Here is a 26,733-nt window from a genome sequence, read left to right on the forward strand (position 1 = left end):
TAAATATATTATGTAATCGTAGAAATTCTAAACAACCAATGAGAGCTGTGGAATTCCGACAGGAACACTACTGCGTCTTGGCGAAAGTTTTCCCATGTAAAGCTCCGCGAGTGGCGTTACAATTTCTGCCCTCACTCATTGCTCACCAGAATTTTGGTTCGGTGCGCTTGGGAGAAGGTGTTAGGATGCTGTCAAGGTCGCCAACATTGAGGGCACATCGATCATGTTCGCATGATCTTGTGCGCACAGTCTACAATTCGCCGCGGACAGCATCGCAGCAGCTCCGCTGCGGAGCTGCAAATTGCATCGCTCAACGCGTGAAAAGCACTTTGTCTCGCAGGGCGCCATCCCATACCTCACATACGATATTATTCAGAAGTACTTCCGGCAACAGTACCGAGCGATGGCAGATCGGGCGCCGACAAGTTTCGAGCAATACGCCCTCAGATACTCATCCTTATGCGGACCGAAAAGACACAATTTACGCTCTGGTCGATAAGATCAATGAAACCGAGCTGGAGCTTGCGGAGCTTATGGATGATTTGGGACTGTTGGAAGAGTATCAAGGAGTTTTGAATCTTGAAGGCCCCGAACTCGACCATGTGTTCAGCCAGACGATCGGTCATCGAGACGAACAAGCTTTGGAATCACGAGTACGAACTGCGAGGCAAGTATTCGGCGAGTACCTTCCAGCAGGCTATTTGAACGAAACCGAACTGCGATTGTATACACGGCTATACGGCGAACCGATAATCAAGGTGGAAGAGCCACAATCGGAGTTGGAAGCTGACTTGGCCGAGGAGGATAGAGATCCCCATCGCTTGTTTCAAGAGGATGGCCAGGGAGGCTGGAAAGAAGTCGAGTTTGCGAGGGTCGAGTCGCAAGATGATGGGCCTCCGCTCGTCTATGATATGGAAGTCGGTCCTCCTGTGGAAGAATCGGCCGCTATGCGTCGCACGAGAGAAGTGGCAGAGCAGCTTGGTGGGGAACTGATGCTGGAACAATTCGAAGACGAAGCGGTTCCAGACGCGACCCCTCGCTTGCATCCCTTGACGAGAGAGGGAAAGTTCTCTACGGACCCAAGCACTGTATTCTTGCCGAAAGACACCGTAACTGGCCCGATTTCCGTCATCCTCTCCGAATTCTCGAACAGGCATATCGCCGACGTCGCTCATCGGACTTTTGGCGGCCGGTTGCTACCTCACTCCACCACAACTCCCCCTCCGCGCGCACAGGTACCCCAGCTTCCGATTCCCCTCGAGTCTTCTCAGCGCCACATGAGTCAGATGGAGGGAAACGTGTACATGGCAGCTTTATACCCCGGCATGTACGCATCTGCTTTGAGCGTACTCGTCGAGGTTCGGAAGCGATTGGGCACAGACTGGATACGTCGGCTGATTGCACAGGAGGGTGGTCCCAATGTTCTGGACGCCGGCGCTGGTGGTGCCGGAATTCTGGCTTGGAGAGACGTCCTTCGTGCAGAATGGGAGGCTATGGTTCCAGATCATCCCGAAACAGATCCTATCCCATTGGGTAGATCGACAGTAGTCACAGCCTCAGAAGCGCTCCGCAATCGCGCGAGTGTAATGCTGGACAACACAACTTTCCTGCCACGCTTGCCCGACTATGTTCATATTCGTGAGAAACCAACTCTCGAAGACGAGCGGCCTCCGCCCCCGCGCAAACAATACGATGTCATCATAGCGCCACATACTCTGCTTGGTCTGGAGGAAGAGTATATGCGGAAAGAACATGTCGAAAATCTTTGGACTCTTCTGAATCCTAACGGTGGAGTTTTGATTCTTCTTGAAAAGGGCCACCAGAAGGGATTCGAAGCGATAGCCGGCGCTCGTGAGATGTTGCTGAAACGCTACATTTCAAGTCCCGGCTCTACACAATACGAAGAACTTACCGAGTCTTCTAACGAGAACCAGCACATTGACAAAGAGGAAGGCATGATTATTGCTCCTTGCACAAATCACGCGAAATGTCCCATGTATACTGTTGCTGGCCATGCCAAGGGTCGCAGAGACTTCTGCCATTTTGAGCAGAGATATATTAGACCCGCTTTCCTTCAACGAATCCTAGGCGCCAAGGATCGGAACCATGAGGATGTCAAATTCAGTTACATAGCGGTTCAACGTGGTGTGGATCTACGCAAGGAGATGAACATCGTCCAAGGTCCTGAAGCCGCTGAAGCGGCCTTTGCCGGATATGAGCACCTTCACGATATGGAGTCGGAAGACACCGATGTCTCAGGTGACGTTCTGACCAGCGAGCCTTCGGATACTCAAAACGGCCAAGACTTCCATGCGTTGTCTCTCCCTCGCGCCGTGTACACTCCAATGAAACGCCGTGGACACGTCATCTTTGATTTTTGTACACCAGCAGGAAAGATCGAACGCTGGACCGTTCCTCGTTCCTACAGTAAGCAAGCTTACAAGGATGCTCGCAAAGCCCGCTGGGGAGATCTGTGGGCTCTTGGTGCGAAGACCCGCGTTCCGCGGAGCTTGAGAATCGGTGAAAAGCATGGTGAGGGCAAGAAAGAACGTTTGGCGAAGCGAGCTGCTTCGAAAGCCGCTCTAGGTGGATCCGAAGACGGTGCTTTGGAAACTACCTCGTCCGAAAACTGGGATGTATTCGCAACCCCTGTGAGAAAGAAGGGTCAAACGATTCCCAGTTGGAAGAAGCATCAGGACAAGAAGAAGATCAGACAGGCCTCGAAGAAGCAATCTACTGTCAAGCTGACGGACAATGATCTTGACTAAACTGCATGAATCAACCAACAATGTACATTTTGGGGGGAATAACGGAATAGGTTTGCGGCTTATCATGGTTCATGGGTATACTACAACTTTGAACAGTCGGGATCGGAATACTTGTGTTGCATTCGCGTGTACAATAGAACATCACTGCATAGAGCGCAGTTACAATAAAGCTCTTCACTCAGAACTGCTATTCTTAATCACATGCAATCCTTCCGGGTGCACATTCATACACTCGTCATGTTATTATGGACGGTGGCCTTTCCCAGGGCAGCTAGAAGCAGCAGTTTTGGTCGATTGCCAAACGTAATCAACTCAAGTCGGCCTAGGCGCTTGTTGTCGTTTGCACGAGGCTATTTCTCGCGAAGCCCGTTCGGTGGTGATCGAAAGGCATGCTGCCTTGATCGGGGGCCCGCCAGACGCTCTGTTCCTTGGAACATAGGGGCGGACTCGTTTCCCCATAGGTTTTATCGCATAGTCGCAGATAGCCGGTGGCTTCACTGTCTGTTTTCGACCTGGCAATATATTCCGTAGATGTAGTGTTCGCGACAAAGTCTTATTCGGATCGAGGGTAGATCCCCTTTGAGCTACTGAAAGGCCATACTTTTTCTCAATTGACGTTCACGTTGTTGACTCTGCAGCTCCAGTCGCTCAACCGTGTACTTCAGTCGTTCCTTCTTCTGGACGAGTCGTCTGTATTCCGCCGCTTTTGCGATAGCGCTACCAGCGTCTTGACTCTGTCGATCGCGCATTGCGCCCAGACCGCGACTCGAAGATTGACGGCTGTCGTTGGAGTGAAGTCGGCCCTCCTGGAGCTCGCATTTAGCTTTAAGGGCCTGTTCGCGACGGGAGAGCTTTTCGACATGGTTTGATGCTAACGATAATAGATGCGCGATACTCGGTGTGATTTCATCCAAGAGTGACTGCTGTGCTTCGCGCAGAGTAGGTTCGGGAAGGAGCTCAAAGTGCTAGCATCCAATCGAAGAATCAGCAAATCAATGAAAATGATAGGCTTGCCGTACTGTCATGTCTCTTACCCGCGTCGTCTGCAAGACCTTGCACAATCGGGGAAAGTCGCTAATAGCGGAGTCGAGAGTAGAGATGGACGAATCGAGGGTTTGTAATGAGGATTGAAGTGAGTCAACCGAGGCTTGAAGTGATGCAGCCATATTGGGCACCTGTTACTATTGTCTTTGTCTGAGGTGTAGATATGCTCCTGTCTTTTCGCATGTTGTTCCTCATTGTTTATTTGCTGCGGAGGGGTCTGTCTGCGGGTCAGTAAAAGCGGCACTGGTTTAGTGCCCACTCCGTAAAAGCGGCCGGATATCGGCCTTCCGGGCAAACCTCGTTGCTTCCGCTTCTCCTCATCGCACCGTTCTCAAGCTCTACCAACTCTCTGAACCCTCCGCAACCAGAAGTCAGCTTCAAATTGCATAATAAGTCGCAATGTCTCTCCTCGGAAAGAAGTTCCCTGCCCCTGTGGGTATGTTATAAGACCCCTACTACGCTCGTGCGATGGCGATCGAATCATGTAACTAACCGCTCAATCACAGCCAAGCCTATGGCTCCTTTCTTCGCTGCCGGTATGCCATCTTGATTTCATCGCGGATATGTTGAGCTCGCAGATCGGATCGGAAAAAAGCGGTCTCGATCTTAGCCAAAGCCGGAATGACCAGTCTAACAAGGATTTTGTTGCAGGTGTCGTCATTCTCTACGGCGTCAACTCTCTCGCCAACGCTCTGATGAACAGTGAGCCTCCCTTTTGTACTCGTGATTAGAATGGACGGGTCCCTCTGTGGATGCGCCTCGACCAAGCGTTCTGAATCCCGTCGCCTCAATCAACAATGGCTGACATTTACGTTTCTAGCCGAGGAGTACAAGAACGATCCCCGCAACCCTAACGCTAAGAACGTCAAGCACTGATTTCATTCCAAAATTTTCAATGATACCAGTATGGCGGAGGAAAGAGGACGGTCAATGGTGGCATCACTCCTGCATTACTGTTGCACTTCGCTCTGAGTTCGCGTGCAGCCAACCTGTACCAGCATATAGAATTTACCGCATTGGGGTATTCTGACGAATAGTAAAGGTGTACAATTACTTCCACGATCTCATCTCCGTCTGTCGCACGTACTCTTCAGTAACTGAGCTTCGCACATGGACTATCTCGCGGCTCTTTTGAACGGCGCTGGCATCGTAGGACTGGGAGAGCGTACAGTCTAGCTCTCAACCGCGCGACAGGAACAACACAGTCTAACTAACTGTCACTGATGCAATCATCAAAAGCGAGATTGTCTATTGGTGGCTTATATTTTCTGCTTCGATCACTTCCTGGGCTAGAGGCCATATCAATACTAGAGTACTCAAAGGGATTGTCGCATGACAGATTCGTAGGATCCGATTAGAATAAAACATATTAAGTCCAATAAAGCAGCATAATCATATTCTAGGAGAGCATAATCCTATTTTATAGAGCATAATAGAGAGGAATAGGATTAATTATATCGGTCATTCCGATATCTGGGCCATCCCGGACTAATCCCGATCTGGAAGGCACATTTTGCCAACTCCGCCGCTCCGTTTGAACCGCTTGGTCCGCTTCCCATTGCGCCAGTGCTCCCAAGACCTTCATTTGACAGCGAAGAGAGCTACCTCTCACTATTCACCATGTCGCACTTCAGGTCGAAGAGGTTGGATCTCAGCGGGTTTATCAATGCCCGCGTGATCCGCGATCACACGAAGCGCAAGGTCTTCGAGCAATATGAGCCCGATCGGTATGACCACCCTAGACCCCCAGTGGCCTCTGGCTAGGAAGCTTGCGAAAGACATTCAGAGTTAACCCGGCTTCTTCACACTATATAGTCAAGCTCTCCGCTACATCATCCGCAACACTACCCTCCCTCAGCGTGTCCGTGCCCAGGCTCAGCTGCAGCTTTCTCAGATGCACGCCTACACCCGGCCGACGCAGATCAAGAACAGATGTGTAGCAGGAGGAATTGCCAGGAGTGTGATACGCGATTTCAGAATTGCGAGAGTAAGTGACGTCCTTGTCTGGTGATTGTCAATGTTCTGAGCGGGCTGGCTAATTCAAACTGTTCGTGACAGTATCAATTCCGTCAGCAAGCGCTTAATGGTGAACTCCCCGGTGTGAAGAAGGCGAGCTGGTAGAGTTCTTCTATTTTGCAGGTTGTATTATGTTGGCAATTTTGGGACGGCCGGTTTGCACGCAGGCGTTTTTATCCTCCTTTCTTCTCCGAGAAATGTACAATAGATGCGATGCTTGATTGAGAGATTTCAGTCAGTGGACACTTGAGTCGTTAGGGCCATAGTGGTAGATGAGTGAATCTATACCGGTATGATATTTCTCTCACTTTGAGGTTTCTGATGAGGCTAGGTGAATTGGTCTGGTGGTATGTAAATTGCCTCGAAGGCAATCAAGACAGCCGTGCCTCGTGCTCTGTCCAACACATTCAGAGTAGCTGAGGGAGAGGGAAATCAGGTCATATTCACGCCAAAGCAAACGACTATCTTTCACTATTACGTCTTCGCGGATAGTTGCAGCTCTCTTCACCTGCCACTCTTCAACTCAACTACACCACCTCTCTCACCATAGCTTTCGTTCTGTTTCTGCATTCTCTTAGCTAGAAACTCTCAAAGCTTCCCTCTTTACTTTTTCTTCTAGGGTTCACCTTATAGAACTTCTTATCAAAGGTCGTGTTTCCTTCCTGCATCTTTTAAGCTTCAATCCCGCAGGGCTCGTTCAAGTTCTGAGAAAGCAAGCAACGAGATCCGTGAGGATGTTTGTCTACCGTCCGCAGGATCTGCCTCAGGACCCTGTCTTCCCTGCTGACCTGGAGAAACTTGGGTAAGTGACGGTCAGATGGGTTCGAATCTTGCCAGTCAAGTCTAATGCAGATGTCGCAGGTACTTCATCAATGAAAAGGATCAGATCAGAAAGATTGCCAATCCCGAACAAGAATTCCAGTTCAAGATTAACAGAAATGACCGATGGAACGATCTACAACGAGCGTCAATGAATGGTAAGACTCTGGGAACTCTTCTCCAGTCTGAGGAGTTAAGACAACTTGGTCCACTGACATGACTAGAATGCATTCGCACTATCGTCTCCTCGCGTCTACGCAGTCTGGGACTCACTACTATCCGGCTTCCTCTCTCTTCTGGTCCTAAAGATCCTCATGTTCCAATTTGGGTCTCTGCGAACCTAGCTCGCGCATCCCGCGTCATCGTTGTCTTTGGGGAGCCCATTCAGGACCTTGGTATCTGGGCATATCGTACTGTAGGCACAGAAGGCATCAACGCAGGTTCAGCTGTGGCTTTTGCGAGAGCAATCCTGGGACAGAAATCCGGAGCAGGTTTCAAGGATGCAGACACTGCTTTACTTCTGGCGAATACAGGTCAGCTGATTTGGCACTGTGGCTCCAGTCGAGCAGTCACTCAACAAACGTGGCTCGCCCTTCCGCGGTCTTCGGCTGTCGATGCGCCGTTGACGATGACCCGCCGAAACAAGATTCCTTCGAACCAGGACTGGCAGGAGCATGTTGCCTGCGTTTTCGATGAGATACTCTCGGCCCGCGGTCGCCTCGTTAGGGAGGACGTGAAGATAGACATTATTGGCTTGTCCGAGGGAGGCCTAGGGGCGATTCGGTATCTCGCAACTGAGTGTAAGCTTTGCCTTTACCCTTCTTTCTCTATGCCATGCTGTTGTAGAAACCTGCTGACGCAATCTCATGATAAGGGGACTCATGGAGACCCTACATATCCGCCATCACATTGTCCAACCCTCTCCATCACACCCATATCGACCTTGCCGAGGAGAGCCCGTCCGTGCCATCATCGTTCATCTCTTTCGTTTCCTCTCGCTGCCGTGCTTATGTGCTCTCCGACAAACCTGTTGGCTTCCCCGTGCCAGGCTTTCAAGAACACGGCTGCAACTGTTACTCGTCTGGTGAGGCGCTGCATACAGAATGCATCATGCCAAACGCTTGGGAAGATATGCTTGAGTGGCTGGCAAAGATGTATGCGAACCCTTCTGACGGCGAAGCACATCTCGAGTTCAAGGAGTTGGACGGCGCCACTTCGGCGACCGTTGCTGGGGATGGAGATTAGTTGAGGTGCAGTCGATTTGTTGAGGCACCAGAAGGGTTTGCTCAGGTAGTCTCAATAGTATGCATTGTCAACGAGCATTCCGTACTTGGTCCTCTTAATGATCCAAAATCAGAGAACTCCTTCTCCCGGCGTTTTGTGCGTGTACCTCATCTCAAATAGGAAGCTTGTCTGAGACGATTCTCTCTTGTCTCTTGATCTCATCGTCTATAATTCAAGTATTGCTGTCATCCATTCATCCAGCCGAAGTAGGTCTTAACCACCAGGCTCCATCTCGATAGTCATTCTCAGTATACAGTCTTAGCAAAACATCTCCGTTGACAAGATGCCAATTTTGAACTTAGACAGCTGCCATTGCCAATGACGAGACGCATTTCCAAATACGGAATCTCGCAATTTCTGCGGGAAGCACGCAATGAGCATGCGAGCAGTCCAAAACTGCAATGCCAATATCCATCATAGCGTGGTACCCCCATGAAAAGATAAGCACCTAATTTGAACACCCCATTGATAATTTACTTTCTTACCTCTACAATTATAGCCTCGACATCCGATGGTTTAGCATTGCGCATGTATGTAGGACTCTGACACTCTCAAGCGGAAAATGCCCGCTGAATCTGCCTTCTTCAGTGAAGGAACTGGATGCGGCGTCTTCCAGCCTTCATGAACAAGATGAATTGACCTATGTATTGTCTGCCTTCTCTGCACGTTTAGGACTATGTTCGATGATTCTAATCCTGTCATACTCCTTGTTTCTAGTCCCCTGTTTGGCCCACTTGCCAGCGGGTCGGTCCGGCGGATCGCTTGTTCAAATCAATTCTGAGGGGGTTCATTTTTTTTGGTATTTATTAAGTCTGGCGAGATTCTGGTTTCTTAATGGCTGATAAGTGATCAGGCTGTTCCTCAATTTGATGTGGGTGAGTGGGTTGATATTGGAAAGTTGGCTCTTTCATGAGGGGCCGCAGTAAGCACTCCGCAAATCCACAAGAAACATGGAAAGTGACAGGTGATGCAACCTGTGAGTTAGGTACTAATAAGATGACCTTTGCTCACTTGAATACTTCTCTTTTGAAGGAGGCAAATGCCAATATGAGAAAATCATCCATGAATGGTAAAATTAGTATCCTGGATGTTTTGCGGACATCTCTTAGGATGTGACATATATATACATCCTGGTACAACAAGATACGTCCCTTTGGCTTTGTGCACTCCCGACTTCTGGTAATGTATTTGAAAACTGAATCGTTACAATGATGGCGCATCCCTGCCGGCGCCGATACAGCCAGTTCGCTATCTCTCTGAGGTAGGCTGGAGACCGGTTTTCAATCTCAAAGCATACCAGACTAAGACTCACTGCGGCACGAGCACTGCACCTGTATCTGTCAGTTCAACAGCTCAACTGTCCCTGCTGAGAATGCCTTGTCCTAAATAAGATGGAGAAAGCGAAATCTGAAGTTGCACGTTTTTGATACAAATTGTCGCCACCATTAAAGACTGGTCTCCCGAGATCGACTTCGATCAAAACGACCTGGATTGACGTCTGCTAAACTTGACATGTCTCTCTTACCCTGGTATTTCGTATTAAGGGGACCATTCCTGAAGATGAGCTATGCTAACGTTACACTGTCTATTCACAGGTCAGCTGCTGCCCTCAGGCGCTGAGCGCCGAAGCACGAGCCTCTGGATCTGGTGCTGACTGCCAGGGTTGTCTGCAGCCGCAAAAGTACCAAACAAAAGAAGATACTAAGGCTCAAAAGGACGCTTCGAGGTGGCTGCGACTCATCCGGTTAACAAACCGTCGACTATCCTTACACTAGCCAGCTGAAGGTTATAGTGTGGAAACACCGATGAATCCGCTTATACGCGGTCATGATTTCCCCGTCAAGTCAGATGGCAATTTGGGATCGCTTTCGTGGCCACGAGGAAGGAGCACGGCAAAAAGTTAGAGGGGCGTGTTGATCCGAAGCAGTCACAGTTGCCTCATGTTGAATCAGATTGACACAATTGTTGAACGAACGTGCTGATATCACCTTGACGAGTCCTGATGCAATTGGCGAAAATGATCGAATAAGCATGACAATATACTACGATCTCGATAGTACTCGGGACATGCTGCACTATACCTAAGTTGATACACTGACTCCCTCAATCTATGTGACTTGAGGACGAAGGACGACCAGGCCTTGAGTCAAAACTTTACGGAGGACGCCGAAAAGAGGGGGAAAGCACAGAATTTTCGAGACTGTTGACAATCTTCCTAAGCGCCCAATTATAGAAAGCAATGGCTAGCACATCCATCGTGACTCCATTCGTCAACTCATTTTGATCGAGTAAAAGGAAACGGCTCAGGAGTTTCGATCAAGTAAGAGGGCTGATAAATCCGCAGGGAGATACCCGATCGAACCAGCGGAGACGCCCGATAGATGGCCTCGCCCGTCAGGCACCCCTTGTGGAAAGGGTTGTGATTGGCCCGGAAGTGCGGCGATTGTTACGAAGTAAGAAGATTTTACACAGCCGGTATTTTACGGATCGCTTGCCACTTTGCCTGTGGACTTGCGTTCCGATAACCGGATCTGGTAAGCATGAGGGTATCCAGACGATGCACACTGTCCTCCATACAGTGTGTATGGCAGGCTTGTGAGTAGTATGGAGGAGTGATTGTACTTGAGAGACTATATTTTGACTGTCAGATTTGCTGAACAGGAGCCTGAGAATAGGCACGAGCCTGTTTGTTCAAGGCAATAACCGAAGCCAGTCTTTGTTGAAGCATACTCCGTAATTCCTATCGAGTAATCCAAACCGAATCAGTGGGTATTTTGAATGATCGTGATCTCGATCTCCATTCTGGCTGTGCGGATGGCCCACGCACCCCGTGGACGGCGTTCTGGATTACTCGACTGTATCCCCGGGGTCTTCTGCTATATAAGTGGTGAGTCCTTTCAGGGTCGGCCATGATAATAATAGAAAATCTCTGAGATAGGCCTTGCGTTCCTTCTCTGTTTACCCATCTCGACTTCCCCCGATTTTCTGCCGAGTGGCGGGTCCAGAACAATTTCCTTATCCTTATCAACAACTATCAGAACTTTCTTTATCTTCTTATCCTCCCTTATCAGCAGTCGATCAACAAGCCATTTCTCTCCTCTCCCCCACCAATCTTCCCTAGAGGAAACGGCAGAGTTTCTCTCTCTTTCGCTGCTCCGTACCTCTTCTCTCCTTCTCAGTCGTTTCGTCATTCTTTCTCCCTATATCTCTTTTCTTCATACCCCTTCACCATGGAGGCTCCTCCTCAAATGCCTTCAATCTCCGTGGTGGCATCCTCGCGCGCCGTTATCTCCGGCCGTTTGACATCGGCCACCATTGTTATCTCTCGTACCACTGGCAAGATCACTGCAGTCTTTGACTCGGTCATCCCTGCATCTGACTTCCCCGCGGGGACTCCATATACCGACTTTTCCCCTCATGTCCTCTTGCCTGGGTTGGTCGATGCACATGTCCACCTCAATGAGCCTGGCCGGACCGAGTGGGAGGGCTTCTACACTGGAACCCAGGCCGCCGCCTTTGGTGGCGTCACCACCGTGATTGATATGCCATTGAATGCCATTCCTCCAACCACAACCGTCTCCGGCCTAAAGGAAAAGATCCAGGCCGCCGAGGGCAAGTGCTGGGTGGATGTTGGCTTCTATGGCGGTATCATCCCCGGCAATGCTGGCGAGCTCAAGGCCCTGGTCCAGCAGGGTGTGCGCGGTTTCAAGGGTTTCCTTATCGATAGTGGTGTATGTATCTGGCCTCTCTTGCGTTCTTCGCTGCACGCTGACCGCTTTATCCTTTGACAGGTGGAAGAGTTCCCCGCTGTCTCGTCCGAGGAAATCAAGTTGGCCATGAAGGAGTTGGCCGATGAACCCACAACCCTCATGTTCCACGCAGAGATGTTACCCCCTATCGCGGCCTCTGTTGGAGACGCGGTCAGTACCTCCGACCCCCCTGCGGCCCCAGCAGGTCCTGTGGAAGCTTATTCCACCTTCCTTGCCTCCCGCCCCTCAGTCTTCGAGACTTGCGCCGTGCAGGAGATCCTGTCACTGGCTCACTTGGCTCCCAATCTCCCCCTGCACATTGTCCACCTATCGGCCATGGAGGTGATTCCTCTCTTGCGCAAAGCCCGCGCAGATGGAGTCAAGATCACAGCCGAAACATGCTTCCACTATCTGTCCCTCGCCGCTGAGGAGATCCGCGATGGTGACACACGTCATAAGTGCTGTCCTCCCATCCGCTCAAAACTGAATCAGGACAGCCTCTGGGCCGAACTCGAACGCCATGCGGAGGACGGAGTCATCAAGACTGTGGTGTCGGACCACTCTCCCTGCACACCGGACCTGAAGCTCTTGCCATCCCATATTCCTGGCCATCATGCCGCCAATGGCGAGGTCCAAAGCCCTGGCAGCTTCTTCTCCGCCTGGGGTGGAATCTCGTCCGTCGGTCTTGGACTCCCTATTATGTGGACCGAGCTCAGCCGTCGCAAGAACCTGACTTCCGCCCCGGATGACGCCAACACCAAGCGTGCCCTTCAGGATATTGTGCGGTTGTGCTGTGCCAACACCGCGGCGCAGGTCGGCCTGGAGAACCAAAAAGGCGACCTCGTTCCGGGCTTTGACGCCGATATCTGTGTGTTTGACGACGCCGTCGAATGGGTCGTTGAGCCCAGCACCATGCTATTCCGCAACAAGTGCTCCCCCTACCAGGGTCGTACCCTTCGAGGCATGGTCCGCGAAACCTGGGTGCGAGGTCAAAAGGTCTTCAGCCGAGACGATGGTTTCGTCGCAAAGATCCCGACGGGTCACCTCCTTCTCGAGAAGCGGGTTTGATTCTTTTCGTTTCCCCTGATACCCATTTCCTCGATCGAGACTGTTGACAGTCTGCCAGCCTGAACAAAAGCGATTTCTCCCAACCTGTTGACATGATGAAACGATGCATGATGCACCCCGTTACTGACGACCATTAATTATAATGACTTGAGCAGCAGCATATCCGCTGATTCTGATGCCACAAGCGACGCTGTAGATTTGAGGTTAGATTTTGATAGACGAATACCATGCATTGATTAATGACTCTGTTTGTCATTTCAGCTCCGCTGCCCCATAGATTTGGAACATCCTGACGAATAAATCGATTTCTTTGATCTTTCAACAGTATGAAATCGTAACTTACAGTCATCCCACATTATCAAGGCTCCTCTGGCTCTCCTTCTCCTCCCATTTCTCTCTCACCCTCCGCCGCACGCCTCCATTCGCACCCCTTCCCCATATCGTTTCCTGCTCTCCATCAATTTTTTGGATGCGCTCCTTATCCGTCTTGCCGGCTCGACCCCCAACAACATCACTCTCCACCACTTCCTTCCGCTCCTTGATGCGCCTCTCGCGCGCCCGCGCCTGGTCAACCTTTTGAAGATAAATCGCATAGATCAACACTTCCGCCACACCCACCATCAGCGCCGCAAACAAGGACACCAGAAACCGCACCGGCTCCGACGCGCCCCCGCTCACCCTATTCGCACTCGGTTTGCTGGGTGGCTGCCCCCGCCACAATGAGGATACAGAGCTCACCAAGATATCAGGGGTATGGAAGCTCGTCAGCGCCCAGTACACGCTGAACCCGGTGATGAGCACCGAGAGGAAAATGTTCAGTACCAGCGAAGGGGTGAGCGGGTCTGTCGTCTCCGTATCTCCGGCGGGTGCTTTAGAGTCGTGAAGGGCGGAGAGAGTCGGCGTGGAGGAGGAGAAGATCGGCGAGGGCCCGCTGTGCCCTGGTGCGGAGGATGCGAATGTTGTGGCTGTCATGCGGTTGTAGGCGTCAGCTTCGGCGGCGGCGAGGAGCCGGGCTTTTAGGGCGAGGTACTCGGGACTCTAGCGATCATATTGGTTAATTCTTGGCGTAAGGAGAGGGAAAGGTAGGTAGAATGTACAGGTTCAGGTTTCTTAGGCGGAGGAGGGACGTAGACTTTTGTGCCGCGGAGGAGCGAGTTGAGGCTTCTGTCTGGGTTTGGGTCGGGACTGGTGCTGTTCGCTCCATTGCGGAAGTAGCGCGATAGACGGATCACTTGCTCGTGCGAGATTGGCGAGTTGATACTCAGAGGGTCGGGGAGGTCCAGTTCCTTGCGAGAAGAGGGGGGAACGGCCTCGAGTGCGGAGATGATATGAGTGGTTGAGACGAGGAGGACCATGGTGTTTGGGGTGGGTGGTTGGATGTCGACAGGGTAGACGGGAGGTTCAGTCCATGTTTCATCAGCAATATATCGTGATAGGTGATATGGGATGTTGTCTAGGTATTTTGTAGCTACTTGGAAGGATGGAAACTTGGCCAGGCGATACCTTAATGACGACGATGGGACCTTGCCCGATTAGGCAAGTGAGCTCCCCCACATCCATCACCTCCAATCAATAATATCACCGGCTTCATCGCCCGCCATCCTCAGATCGGCCCTCCTTCGCCATATCCCTCTCTACTCGCATACTATCGTACTCTGGAGCTCAGACATTGTCTGCCGTCACTCAGCTCCACAATGGCAGACACGAAATCCAGGTAAGTTGGAAACGCGAGGGAGAGAAAAGTGTATCACCCCTCACATGGCCCTCACAGTCCACCGCACCAGGACTTCAGAACTGACAACCATTCAAATCCAGCACCGTAACAACACAAACGAACCCGCGCGGAATCCCGGCGGCTCCCTTCATCGACAATGTCAGCGACTACGTCGCTTCGCGCGCAGACGTGGAACCCACCCTGCAGCGCTTCCAGGAGATGATCTCCAAATACCAATTCATGGAACTCAACACCCAGCGCCGAGCGGCCGGCCTCCGAGAAAAGATCCCCGACATCAAGAAGACATTAGAGGTGGTGCGGTTCTTGAAGATGCAAAAAGAAGTAGGTCGTCGAGTCGAGTCACTCGACTAATACCACTTTGCAGTGATTGCATGCTGAAGATGGGTAATGGTAGACAAGCTCCTCCTCAACCCTCGAAACCAGCTTCGAGTTAAACGATACCCTCTACGCGCGCGCACAAATTTCCCCCGCCGACACGGACGAAGTATACCTCTGGCTCGGGGCGAACGTCATGCTCGCGTACCCTATCCCTGAGGCCGAGACGATGCTCTCAGAGAAGCTCTCTGCGGCAGAGCAGAGTCTAGCGAACTGTGATGAGGATCTGGAGTTTTTGAGGGAGCAGATTACGGTACGTACAGGAGTACTGTTTCTTTTCCTATTAGTTGCCTGACTGACCTTTGGAATAGACCATCGAAGTCGCTACCGCTCGTGTCTACAACTGGGACGTTGTACAGCGGCGGAAAGAAAAGGCTGAAGGCAAGGGGGATGAAGACGAAGAACCGACCGACAAGCGCAAGTCAGGTGGCTAAGTGATTAAAGCCAGAAATGCAATTCCTCAGTTATGTCATGACGAGCGCCTTGTAGAGCATTCATATCCGGCGAGGAGACTCTCACCTTTTCTCCTCCGTATTCTATGATGACCAATCTTTCGGGATTGAATCGCTGAAGCGCTGCTGTGTTCATTAGTACATCAAAAGCCTAATGGTCATGGTCATTGGGCGACCACTACCAGGACGGTAGAATCATGTGGCTCATCAGCCATGCTGCACTGGATCGGGGATATAAATTGGACTCGCCATTCTATTCGCGCAAGATTCAATTCATTCTATCATCAATAATCGCTGATCAAGCGACGTAAAGGCTTCACTGCTTCTGAGCACACAGATGATCATGGTAGCTCAAAAACGCCAACACCATACCATGATATCAAACGATCAAACCTTATACTCTATGCGGAATGGGCACCGAACCAAGAACGAGAGTTGGAGTGCCTTCTAAACACGACTCCCAAAACCAATCATTAAACAACGTAGTGAATCGCAATATTAAGAAAGAAAATGTCATCAATCGTAAAATATCCCCGCAATGTGGATGTCGCAACACAGCAACACCCACGGCTCAGACGCGTTTAGCGGTCACTCAATTTCCTTCCCGGTCCAGAATCTCCGGGATTGGAATTGGCAAGCAGTCGATCGGGGAGCATATCAGCATCGGAAATCGCCCTATCTCGTAATCTCTTTGACATCTCCATGTCAGTATCGTCGCCAACAAACGTCCACTCCTCACTATCTTCAACATCATCATCAGCATCCTGCTCGGCCATCGGTTTGGCAGAAGGCGTTGGCGAAAACGGCGTGGATGAAGCAATGGAGCGCTGGCGGGCTAGTGTTTTGGCATATTCAAGGTCGCGGTAAATAGCCTGGATAGCAGTTGCTACTCCATCCTCCTGTGATCGATTGTTAGCATATCTGTTATCACGAGCACTTGATCGTAAGAATGTCACTTACACTACGGATCCTTGAGCCAAGATCCCGGGCTCTGATGATCATTCGCTCGCTATGGGTGGCTTCCCAGAGCGCCCGCGAGAAAACGCTCACGTTAAGCTTCTTCATGCAAATCCCCACACCCAAATCTTCAACTCTCGACCCAAAAAAGAACTGATCGCCGAAGAAAGGCTTGACGATCGTAGGAACGCCAGCACGCAAGCTCGCCCCAGTGGTGCCCGCTCCTCCATGATGAACGGCAGCGTCGATGTGCGAGAAGAGCCAGTCATGTGGCGCAGCCTGAATCTGGAAGATCTCTAGCGGCAGTGGTACTTCCGGCTTAGCACTGGTAGGATCGCCGAGCCTATCGGACCATCCTTTGGAAAGAATGCAGCGCACATCGGCCTTCTGGACTGACTCAATGACTGTCTTGGTGAGTGCCGAAGGGTCAGAAACAACTATTGATCCGAACCCGATATAAACTATCTTTTTACCGTCTTCGCGAGCACGTTGAATAAATTCGTACAGGGCGGTTGGAGGAGTCCAGTCGCTCCCCTCGTTAAGAAACCAGTATCCAGTAATCCGAATCCAGTCTGGGTAGTCCAACGGTGGCGGTACTACCGAGGGAGAGTAGTTATAGAGAAATGGGACCTTGTTCGGTTGCATCTTGTCCAGAGTAGTCGCCTTTAGACCGAGCTCGTTTTTCCGCCATCTATTCACCTGCCCGGCGATCGCCTTCCAGAAGACGTTGTCAAACATCACGTAGGTTATATAGTTGTACGCACCACCCATTCTGTGCTCAGGCACAGCAAAGGCATGTGGATAAGCTCTTGTCCGTGACCACGGCATTGTAAAGGCGCGGAAGTAAGGAATTCTCAGCGCCTCGGCGATGTGTATGCCCGCCATTGCACTGGGTGACTCAATGAGAAGGTCGCTGTCCTGGCAGCTAGCCCATGCCGATGACAAAAGATCGTCAATCCAGCCCCGGAACTTTTGCGATGCCTCTTTGAGAAATGAATACGTGAACATCCCATTCTCGACGCAGATGCGCATGAGTTCCGCTGGGTCACCCTCCACCGGAGCAAAATCAATGCCATGCTTTCTCACCCATGGCTCGAATTCTGCATGGGTTGCAATCTTTGGTCTATGGCCTTCTGCAAGTAGCCCTTTACACAGGGCTATGTATGGCTGTACATCGCCTCGTGAGCCAATCGTGAGACAGGTGATCCGAAGAGACTCGGCAGGTTTGAAGTTGACGATGGAAGCGCGAGGATCGTCAAAAATCGGATGTAGCTCAGAAGACTCATTCAAAGGCCGCAAGTCATTTTCACCATAGTCATCAAATCTGGCCTCTTGGAGCATCCGGTGTTCTGCCATCGCTGCTTCGGACTCATTCAGCTCCTGCTCAGCTAGCAAGCCTGACTCTGCCATGAACTTCACAGCCTCCAGATGTTGGTGGAGCGTAACAGCGCAGTCATCTCGAGCATCAGACGTACGAAATTCGAAGAATAACTCTTCATGTCCGCGGATAATAATAACAAGGCCGTGGTAGCCAAATCTGAAACCTTTCTCCTTTTCCACGTTCTCAATATCTCTTAAAGGAAGGATCATCTTTGTACGAGTCCCAGGAATAAGACTGCGGAAACATAGCTTCTTCTGACTGACGTATATCTTGCCATAGAGTGGAAGCACCCGGTGCAAGTATGCAAAGTATGTAGCTTGGAGCTTTTCCGTGGGCGGTAGTGCAAAGTGCGCACGGAAACGGTCGCCATAGTTGCAGCCATCCTCCTTGTCTTCTGGATCAACGTCTTGATCGTCTGGCAAGACATCTTCTGCCTCGCCATAATGTTTTCGACCGCCAGTCCACATTCCCGAGACTTTCTCTATATAGCCCATAGATTCACTGGCCAGGAGATTACTCATTTGCTTTGACCGGGTCCTCAAGTACTCGGCAAGACCTGCTGCACGCTGGAGAGGATACACCCCGGCTTTGACAAGCTCGTTCAGAGAAGGCGCAGCCGAGAAGGATTTAGTCGGATCTTGCGTGTCTTGCTCTGATTCACCGGTGGAATCCCGAGCCTCACGTCCACTTGTATTTCCGTCCATTCGTCTGCCAAGCTCATCGATCTGTTGACCAGTACCGACATTGGCACGCGTGGATACTGATCGAGCCGTTTCGTCAGAATTGCGTCGGCCTCTTCTTTCTCCGCCAGAAGGTCTTCTGTCCAGACCATGAATAGTAGGAGATTGAAAGACATCACTGCGGTTCAAGATCTGGCTCGCTGATTCTGCTGCATCCGTCATCGATTGCCAGGCAGCTGAAGACTCCGTTCCTTGCTCGAAAGAATTCAATATCGAGTCTGACGAGTCCTGGTGTCGGGTTGCTGGCGATGATTTTATAACATCATGCGCGAGGCTCAAATGGCTCGTGCTTGCACTCCTTCTCCGCTGCGTCTCCGCTCTGTCACCTAGAATTCTACTCGTCCCGCCGGTCAACGACCACCTGTTTCGAGATTTGCGGGTACGATCAGACCGAGGCGACCGGTCTGGTTGCGGCGAGAGGTGCTGAGAAGAATTTTTCAAAGATTGGTCATTAATGAGGCTTCTAAGGAACTCGAAAGCTTCTCGGCCGGAGTTGAAGAATGTGAAGAAATACTGCAAACCATGAGCCTTGTGCAGAATGATGGCAATCGAGACACATACCTCATCAATGGCGTACGAATCATCATCCTCAATCACGCGTATTTTGAACGTCTCGGCAAAATCTACCATGGGACTTTCCTCTATGTCTATAATGCTTTCGATCGGAAAAGATATCTTGACGCTTTCCCCCTCGTTGTGAGTCCGAAAAATCACTTTTTGCAGAGCTTTCACCCATTCCTTCGCACTCACGGAGCTATCAGCTCTAAAATAGTACGTTCTCTGGTCTGTGGTGACCTGAAAGTCTCTAGGCTCCCTCCCTTTCTCTTTCGGTTCGGCCAGCGAGGCAGAAATCCCGTATCGAAGATCGACATGACCACTCGGAAAGTAGAGATTTGACGGGTCGGCATAGTAGGAAAGAACATCACCCTTCAAAGAAAACCAGTAGCGGCTGTACTTGGGGTTCTTTCGACCACGTTTGTAAAGATACCCAGACTTGAGAGCCACTGTAGATTTCTTGGGGAGATAGGCGTAGAAGCAGATGTGCCCCTCGGTGACGTACATGTAACCCTGTAAAAGCATGCTCTGAAGAAGTGAGCAGGCATACTCAACAAGGACTTTTTCTGGTTTGTCGAAGCCGAACATATCCATCAATCTTGTAGAAAGGGGAGACACGGATGTGTCGCGAGGGCCCTTGTCGCCACTTTCCTGAGAAGAGTATTGGGAGCGTTCGGTAGTCGACGCTTTCAAGTCAAACTGGGCTTGAGCTTCGACCATACGGCTCAGTATAGGAGCAGCTCGAGGAGTGGCACTGCGCGGCCGTGTAGGAGGTGAAACGCTGGGCATTTCATCGCCCGTTGAAGGATCGGTCTGTGGTTCTTGCCTGGAGCTTGACTTGAGTGGCCGAAATACTTTATGGTCCGATATTGTTCTTCGATGGCGACGGCCTCTTGTACCCGACTCCTTCTCTGGTTTCCCATCGGTCCGCGAACTGGATCTTTGGCTCGAATCGAGGGGGGGCGTATTTGCCGAGGCAGACGTTCCTTTCCTTACAGGAGACTCCTTCCTTGCCCGCTGCTCTGTTTCTCCATCACTGTCACTTGACTCGTCAAACCGCGCATGAAAATCAGACCTGGAGCCAACAGCGGCGATCATCCCAAATATGGATTGTTGCATGTATTGAAGATGGCCCTCGCGAGAGCCAGATCCTCCGGGAGGTGCAGTAAAGTCGACCTGGGCATCGTGATTGTCTTTCAGCCTATCCGGCAAAGCACTGGGAAGAAGACGGCTCGTGGATAGGGACTGTCTGCTTGCGCTGAGCTTGCGGTCCACCTGTCGCTTTGCATCGTCCAGAAATGGGCGCATTCTCGACGTGGATCAGAACCTAGGTGATTCTCTGAGACCAAAAAACGTAAAGAAATGCAGCGGTAGATCGCGGCCGCAGCCTTAAGGGTGGGGAGCGGCAAGACTATGATGACTGCAGTTGAAGGAGTGCGTTGTCCGCGAAATTCGTTGGAGGTAACAAGTCAGATGTCACAACCAGGGTTTTGAGTAAACCTAGTGTACAATAGGCAGATGACCCGGTCAATCAGTCCAGTGGTCAACAACAAGCAGCATGCCCTATAACTGATGAAGGAAAAGGGAATGAAAGAGAATGAGATAAATGACGCTCACCGTATCTATAGTACTCACTGATAAGGGTCTCCAACAAGATTGTTATCAGTGCACCGAAACGCTTGAGGAGGGTGACATTAGGGACGGAAGAGAAGGGCTCTGAGTCATGCTGAAGAGAAAGACTAAGGCATGATCCTTCAGATAGAGATTCACAAAGCGAAAGAGTTGCAGTAAATGAACAACCTGCAGTGATCCTAAGAAAGTACTTAGAGAGGAAGAAGCCCAACGCCCTAGCTTGACCTCTGGCGTCACTTGTCTGTATCAGCTGTTCATCAGTCCTGGGCCCCACCAATCATGGGAGTTGCATGTGATTGAGGCACAGTATCCATCCAATCAGAAGCAGTTTGCCATTGCTCAACTGGCTTATGTCATCGCCCTATTGATCTGCCTGTAATTTACATTACCGTCTCTCCTCTCTGAGCTGGACTGACATGAAGATAGTAAGATCATGGGATGATCAAGCAAAATTCCATGTGCCTAAGTCGCGTCTAAGATCTAAGATCATATGATATCTTATTGATCTTTCTGTACTATGTATCTTTCCGCTGATCGAGTACCTTTGGGTCTAGTACTAGCACAAGGCTGATTGCCGGTATCAGTGGCTGTGCAGTGTTCTCCAATTTGGCTTGGGAGTCTGGTCGAGAGCAGCACTACCTTATCTTGTGGGTATCTTCAAGGCTATAGCTTGTTTTTAGAAAATACGCTAGCGCATCCCTCATGAAGGGACTGGCGACTGACGTGTTTATCCAGCATGCGGAGCATGTCAAACACGTCGGTCAAGCACCTTGTGCCCTCATCAGATTTCAACGTAAGGAGCAGAGAGTCAAGATACAAGGTAGTAATAAATCCCAGACTTGACCCTTGTCCAAAGATGCTTCTTCTTAGAAATCGAAAGACCAGAGTGCAGGCCACCGTAGGCCATGATGCGCAATCCGTGTCAATTGGACAACTTTTTTCGCCTATGAACAACATGAAAATACAGTTCTCATTTCGCCACGTATCAGGCCTTCTCCTTCTTCCGTTTCTTCTCATCTCGCTTTTTGCTTGATTTCTTGGACTTATCCTGTTCGGCTTTCTCATCAATCTCCATCTGGGATGCATGGACCGATTGTTTCTTGGACTTCTTCCTGGGCAAGCCACCCGACTGGGATCCTTCCACTTCTTCGGCGTGCTTCCGTTTTCTTTCCTCGCGATCGGACTTTGATTCTTTGGGAAACTTGAAAGTTGGCTTTCCCTCTCCCTCGGACTCTTCCGAACCCGAACCGATCGTCTCTGGTGGACCCTCTCCACTACCGACTGGGCGAAACCGCATCTTCAAATGTTTCGGCTGCTTCCTTGGTGGTTTGATCTGAGCCTGTGCTGCTGCCAATACTGCATCGTCGGTCCCTAAGCTTTTAGGGAGGTCGATCATTTCTTGTACATGATACGTAGGCATGGTAGTGGCAGGTGCGCTGTAGTATGTCTGCGTCTTCGAATCGTATAGGAGGAGACTCTTCCCACCCAAGTCGCCCTGACCAATGTTTTCGGGTGGGATACCATATTGCACGCCCTCGTGCTTAAGTACTGGCTCCCCTTGTAAGATCTTCGCCAGCGACACCTCTTTGACTTTGGAGAGAGGGAGGAAGGCGGGCGCAGTGATGTGGAAGATTTGTTTGCCGCGAAGGTCGGAAAGGAGGGAGGATGTGGTAGAAGATGGCGGTAATTGCCTCTTCGCAGGTTTGAAGCCTGATGGTGGCTTGTAGGGAGGTCTTGGGTAAAGGGAGTCGTTTGAAGATGAGCTAGTGCTCGTGAGCTTGACGGTCTTCCGAGAACAACGTAAGCGATAGGACTTACATATTGGAAGCCTTGATCTCTGGGGGCGAAGGGACACTTGCAGAATCGGAGCTGGCCGAATCTTCCGACTCAGAACCTGAGCTTGGCGAATCTTCAGTCTCGCGATCCGATTCCGACTTCTTTGTTGGTTCGGGCGATGTCAATCTGCTGCTCGAACTGCTGTCGCTGTCCGAGGCAGTCTTCTTAATTGACTTGGCTGGCGCCATTGTGCTTCGACAGAGCCGTCTGTCAAAGGAAGCGTTTGAGATTTCGATGCGGAGTGTTCGGGACTTGCAGCCTCGGCCTGCTGGCTGCGCTCAAGGTATATTTGCAAAATGCCGGTGAATCAATATAATTCTGTCCCTAACAGAGGCATATATGTATGATTCGTTAAAGTTTTGGTGAAGAGCTGACTCCGCAAGTCGTGAGGTTATTCGGCCGCGAAATTTAGTGAGCGACAACTTTTTTTTCTCCTCCGCGGAGCACAGACCACCCTCTAAAGTCCGCAATCCGCGATGATATGAGATTTTTAGGATGCCGCCTTTTCATTGAATACATACCTTTGTTTCCATTCTCTGGAGCCAATTGCGCCCAACATTCATATCTCATGAAAAGAAAAGCTGAGAAGCAGCAGGCGACTGGTACAGTCTCAATCTCCCGCCATGCTCTTGCTGACTCTGAAGCCGATAGCTAACTGAAATTCTGTCTTAGCTCCGGTCAGCGCTTTTGCGGCGCGCAAAGCTCGGCAACAGCAAGCGCAGCTCGTAGCGCCAGAGAAGACCGCGCAGAATGAACCTGCTGTCGAGCCGCCATCGAAAAGAGCGCGGCGGTCACCTGAGGAGGGGTCCGCGAGGCAGGCCGCTAACGGAAACGATCGTGTACAGACAAGGCGCTCTACAAGGAGGAAGGAAGAGACCTTGAGCTCTGTTGGGCTTGCTGAAAAGCAGCCTCAGAGGTCTGCTGCCGCCCCCAGAGCACAGATTACAGAGCGGACACCAGCTCTGGAGAAGGGAGATGCTGAGACCTCCGATGCCGCCGAGGAAGAGGAGGAGGAGGATATACTGGAGGAAAATGGCGTGGGAGTCATTGCTGTGGAGGATGATGCTGAAGGGTGAGTGTAGGAAGGTCGTTTCAGAAGGACACATGTGCTAACTTTCTACAGCTATGAATCACCGGCCGATGACGTTCCGCAGGTCCAGAATTTTCCACTCTCAAAGACACGGTTGAGCAACAGCAATATCGTATTTAGCGATGAGCATACACTCTGTGTCCGTATCAAAGAGAAGATGGTATGAGACGGCGTGAGACATGTATATGTGCCGTACTAATGGCGACATAGACCCTCGTTTTGTTGGGACATTACGACCTTTGGGTCAAGCGAGGTGTGATTAGTCTGATGGGGGCAAAGTTGCATCCTTCGCCACGGCTCTACAGGGTTTACGCACCGTCTACGCACTCGTTGCCCGTCATCAAGTGTGTAGCTGGGGTTGATGGCGAAGCCGAGATTGAAGTCAAGTCATGTAGCAGTGGCATCTATCGACTCAGGCACTTATCGCCATTGTATCAGCGGATATGGAATGGGAAGAACACCCCAGCGGACAAACTGACGTTGAAGAAAGCTTCTGCGTCTACTAAAAGAACTTTCTCAGTGGTAGGTCTTCGCCCTTTTAGTTCATCCGTCGATCAGCCACCTAACTTCTGATAGTTATATACTTCATCCGACGACTCCTGGAATCGTCATCTGAGGCCACTACATCTTGAAAAGCAATGGAGCTCCGCGATTAGATCGCTCTCGCAGCGCGGGGGACGATTGAAAGTCCTGATCTGTGGTCCCAAAGCGTCAGGGAAATCAACTTTCAGCCGCTACCTCTTGAACCATCTTCTCAGTCCAGCGCCGCAAACCGAAAATAACCACCGGAATACTGACGGCGTCGCTTTCTTGGACCTTGATCCTGGACAGCCGGAATTCTCTCCGATGGGACAGGTTTATCTTGCACACCTTCGCTCTCCATTCTTTGGCCCGCCCTTCACCCATCCATCGTTGGCTGAATCCCAGGATGGTTCGATCATCCGGGCCCACCACATCGGAGCTACATCTCCAAAGGAAGACCCTGACCATTACGTCCTGGCAGCGATGGATCTTATGGACCGCTATCGAGCCCTATTGGCAAGCTACCCTCAATGCCCACTCATTATCAATTACCCCGGATGGATCTTCGGGCTTGGTCTGGAAGTCGCGACATGGCTAGTGAAATCTTTGGGTCTGTCGGATGTCGTCTACATGAGCGAGAAAGGTCCGGCCGAGGTCGTGGAGCCCCTTGGCCAGGCTGCCCATGAAGCTAGAGTTCCTCTGACCACGCTGCCGTCTCAGCCCACCGATTTCGTCAGCAGATCAAGCGCTCAATTACGCTCAATGCAAGTACAATCCTATTTCCATATGTCCCATCCAACCGAGATTCATAATCCACAATGGCTGGATACAACCATGTCCCGGACTCGACCGCTCGTTGTCGATTACGCCGGGCCACGGCAAGGCATTCGTGGAATAATGGTAATGGGCTCTCAGATTAGCCCTGACCTTCTCTACGAGGCCCTGGATGGAGCCCTCGTCGGCGTTGTTGCCGTCGAGTCTCCCAACGCAATGATGGGCCATGCCGATACAGCCGGATTTTCGGGTACCTCTGCACGAGACGCCATTGAGAATGGTAGGCCAGGCAACGAAGATCTGTCAGATGCCGCTTCAGACGTCGGCATGGACGACGTTACGGATGCTTCCCAGGTCGACGCCGTGCCTACATCACCTTCCTCGTCATCTATTGAGTCAATGATAACACGTACCCCGAACGAAGATCTACCCTATCTCTTCGTCGGCTCTGGGAGCTGTAACCCTCTCGACCCCAAGGCCTCAAACTGCCTGGGTCTGGCTCTTGTCCGCTCCATCAACATTCCATCACGCAAGCTTGAACTCATCACTCCAATCCCAGGATCCAAACTCCGAGACGCTCTGGAACAGGGCTACGGCATCGTGCTGGTTCGCGGAATGCTGGATAATCCCAGCTGGGCCATCAGCGAAGATTACTACGCCGCTCGGGCAGCGGAAAAGCGCCACCAGGAACTTGTCGCCAAAGCACGCAAAGGAACCGACACCCGGAGCGGTCAGGACGCAGCGGGTGACGCAGACGCGCAAGGCATGGTGTCCGCCGTACTCAGGGACCGGATACGGCGCGCGAGCAACGTGCCCTGGATGACGGTGATAGAGGACAACAGCCGGCGGCGCCGGGAGGCCGCGCAGCGGGAGAAGTCTCTGTGGAAGTTACGCAAGAAGGCATATCCCGGTAGCGAGAGTGAAACCGACTGGTAGTTTTGCTCGTCGCAGAAATACAACAGTTCACATTACTTGATTTGATTATTGTAACTTACCGCTGGATACTGGATACCAGCGGTGCCCGTTTACCTGAAACTGCGAAGTAGCGATCTTCATCTCGAGGAGTTCTTTTCATCCCGCTACAAGATCGCCAGAGACAAGCTGCGCAGGAGGCATCTATGTATGCTGGACAACAAATCGCATTCACTTTCGATGGCCCTCGTTTTAGCGAATACGAACGCCTCCCGCCATAAACCCTCGTCATACATACGGTAACTTGTAAATCACCATCCTGCCCACGGGCAACTGCCCTACCCAAGAAAACAGAGGGAGGGTAGGCATTCAGCCCCAAAAKCAAATATCAGCTGCCTGATCTCCCAACCGACAAGATTACCGCCGTGAAGGTGAACCTGTATCTACACGGAGGAGATCACCAGGTGACTCTTGATGCCCAAATTGTGTTCGCCGTCGCAGCCCCCTGAGATTCCTGCAGGTGGCTGGTCGAAAGCGGGTCTGAGGCTGGATTGCCCCTTGTGCAGGATGCATTTGCCTTCCTGCAGGTTGCGAAGATCAACTCGGAAGTCGAGATGTCGCAATGAAATGTGACTGGTCACTGGGGATCTCCTTTATCAGGAGATCATCTGCGTCGCGTCTGCGGCGAGGGGCAGCGCTATAGGAGAGATCTATCTACTAATGTCAATGTCAGCCTGATCGTTGCCTGAACCCTGTAGGTGTAAAGTAGTAAGGAACATTACTGTGATCCTAGCGATCATGTCTGCGTGTGATGATATACTTAGCTGGGATGGTTACACTATCACCTAAGCTGATATAATCGAAAGTCGATGTATCATTACCAGTCACTTTTGCCTAAATAACAACGACGATCATTTTTGAGTGCACGAATGACAGGCGGTTTTGTCTCGGATTTACAAAGCCGAATGCATGTTTCTGCCTGATTACGCTTAACAACAGCCTTATTTGATCAAACGCCGCTGCG

At 51.0% G+C, this 26,733-nt stretch overlaps 10 protein-coding genes across 10 annotated transcripts; 6 read left to right on the forward strand and 4 right to left on the reverse strand.

Moving 5' to 3' along the window:
* Positions 1-185: 185 nt before the first annotated feature.
* Positions 186-2,768, forward strand: Aspvir_001460 (tRNA methyltransferase RSM22; the record flags this gene model as incomplete). Its single annotated transcript, XM_043266582.1, has 1 exon — positions 186-2,768. One exon carries the CDS (start codon positions 186-188, stop codon positions 2,766-2,768), a length of 2,583 nt encoding a protein of 860 aa, XP_043122517.1.
* Positions 2,769-3,352: 584 nt separating this feature from the next.
* Aspvir_001461 (DASH complex subunit SPC19) lies at positions 3,353-3,934 on the reverse strand (the record flags this gene model as incomplete). The annotated part of the gene is made up of 2 exons (XM_043266583.1): positions 3,353-3,733; positions 3,803-3,934. 2 exons carry the CDS (start codon positions 3,932-3,934, stop codon positions 3,353-3,355), a joined length of 513 nt encoding a protein of 170 aa, XP_043122518.1.
* A 1,498-nt stretch (positions 3,935-5,432) lies between these two features.
* On the forward strand, positions 5,433-5,933 carry Aspvir_001462 (mitochondrial 37S ribosomal protein uS14m; the record flags this gene model as incomplete). Its single annotated transcript, XM_043266584.1, has 3 exons — positions 5,433-5,539; positions 5,628-5,799; positions 5,871-5,933. The coding sequence occupies 3 exons, from the start codon at positions 5,433-5,435 to the stop codon at positions 5,931-5,933; spliced, it is 342 nt and encodes a 113-aa protein (XP_043122519.1).
* A 629-nt stretch (positions 5,934-6,562) lies between these two features.
* Aspvir_001463 (uncharacterized protein) lies at positions 6,563-7,892 on the forward strand (the record flags this gene model as incomplete). Its single annotated transcript, XM_043266585.1, has 4 exons — positions 6,563-6,630; positions 6,690-6,805; positions 6,872-7,447; positions 7,522-7,892. 4 exons carry the CDS (start codon positions 6,563-6,565, stop codon positions 7,890-7,892), a joined length of 1,131 nt encoding a protein of 376 aa, XP_043122520.1.
* Positions 7,893-11,161: 3,269 nt separating this feature from the next.
* Aspvir_001464 (allantoinase alX) lies at positions 11,162-12,748 on the forward strand (the record flags this gene model as incomplete). Its single annotated transcript, XM_043266586.1, has 2 exons — positions 11,162-11,662; positions 11,723-12,748. 2 exons carry the CDS (start codon positions 11,162-11,164, stop codon positions 12,746-12,748), a joined length of 1,527 nt encoding a protein of 508 aa, XP_043122521.1.
* Positions 12,749-13,093: 345 nt separating this feature from the next.
* Aspvir_001465 (TMEM199/VMA12 family protein) lies at positions 13,094-14,103 on the reverse strand (the record flags this gene model as incomplete). Its single annotated transcript, XM_043266587.1, has 2 exons — positions 13,094-13,786; positions 13,846-14,103. The coding sequence occupies 2 exons, from the start codon at positions 14,101-14,103 to the stop codon at positions 13,094-13,096; spliced, it is 951 nt and encodes a 316-aa protein (XP_043122522.1).
* Positions 14,104-14,442: 339 nt separating this feature from the next.
* On the forward strand, positions 14,443-15,292 carry Aspvir_001466 (tubulin-binding prefolding complex subunit PAC10; the record flags this gene model as incomplete). Its single annotated transcript, XM_043266588.1, has 4 exons — positions 14,443-14,462; positions 14,564-14,804; positions 14,878-15,111; positions 15,170-15,292. 4 exons carry the CDS (start codon positions 14,443-14,445, stop codon positions 15,290-15,292), a joined length of 618 nt encoding a protein of 205 aa, XP_043122523.1.
* Positions 15,293-15,891: 599 nt separating this feature from the next.
* Positions 15,892-20,251, reverse strand: atg26 (UDP-glucose:sterol glycosyltransferase; the record flags this gene model as incomplete). The annotated part of the gene is made up of 3 exons (XM_043266589.1): positions 15,892-16,209; positions 16,271-18,901; positions 18,950-20,251. The coding sequence occupies 3 exons, from the start codon at positions 20,249-20,251 to the stop codon at positions 15,892-15,894; spliced, it is 4,251 nt and encodes a 1,416-aa protein (XP_043122524.1).
* A 1,309-nt stretch (positions 20,252-21,560) lies between these two features.
* Positions 21,561-22,599, reverse strand: Aspvir_001468 (DNA-directed RNA polymerase I subunit RPA34; the record flags this gene model as incomplete). The annotated part of the gene is made up of 2 exons (XM_043266590.1): positions 21,561-22,338; positions 22,394-22,599. 2 exons carry the CDS (start codon positions 22,597-22,599, stop codon positions 21,561-21,563), a joined length of 984 nt encoding a protein of 327 aa, XP_043122525.1.
* Positions 22,600-22,979: 380 nt separating this feature from the next.
* Positions 22,980-25,733, forward strand: grc3 (putative RNA processing protein Grc3; the record flags this gene model as incomplete). Its single annotated transcript, XM_043266591.1, has 5 exons — positions 22,980-23,013; positions 23,084-23,483; positions 23,535-23,661; positions 23,712-24,023; positions 24,078-25,733. The coding sequence occupies 5 exons, from the start codon at positions 22,980-22,982 to the stop codon at positions 25,731-25,733; spliced, it is 2,529 nt and encodes an 842-aa protein (XP_043122526.1).
* Between the last annotated feature and the right edge of the window lie 1,000 nt (positions 25,734-26,733).

Source organism: Aspergillus viridinutans (genome assembly GCF_018404265.1).
Source record: "Aspergillus viridinutans IFM 47045 DNA, scaffold_1, whole genome shotgun sequence".
NCBI classification, from domain to species: Eukaryota; Fungi; Ascomycota; class Eurotiomycetes; order Eurotiales; family Aspergillaceae; genus Aspergillus; species Aspergillus viridinutans.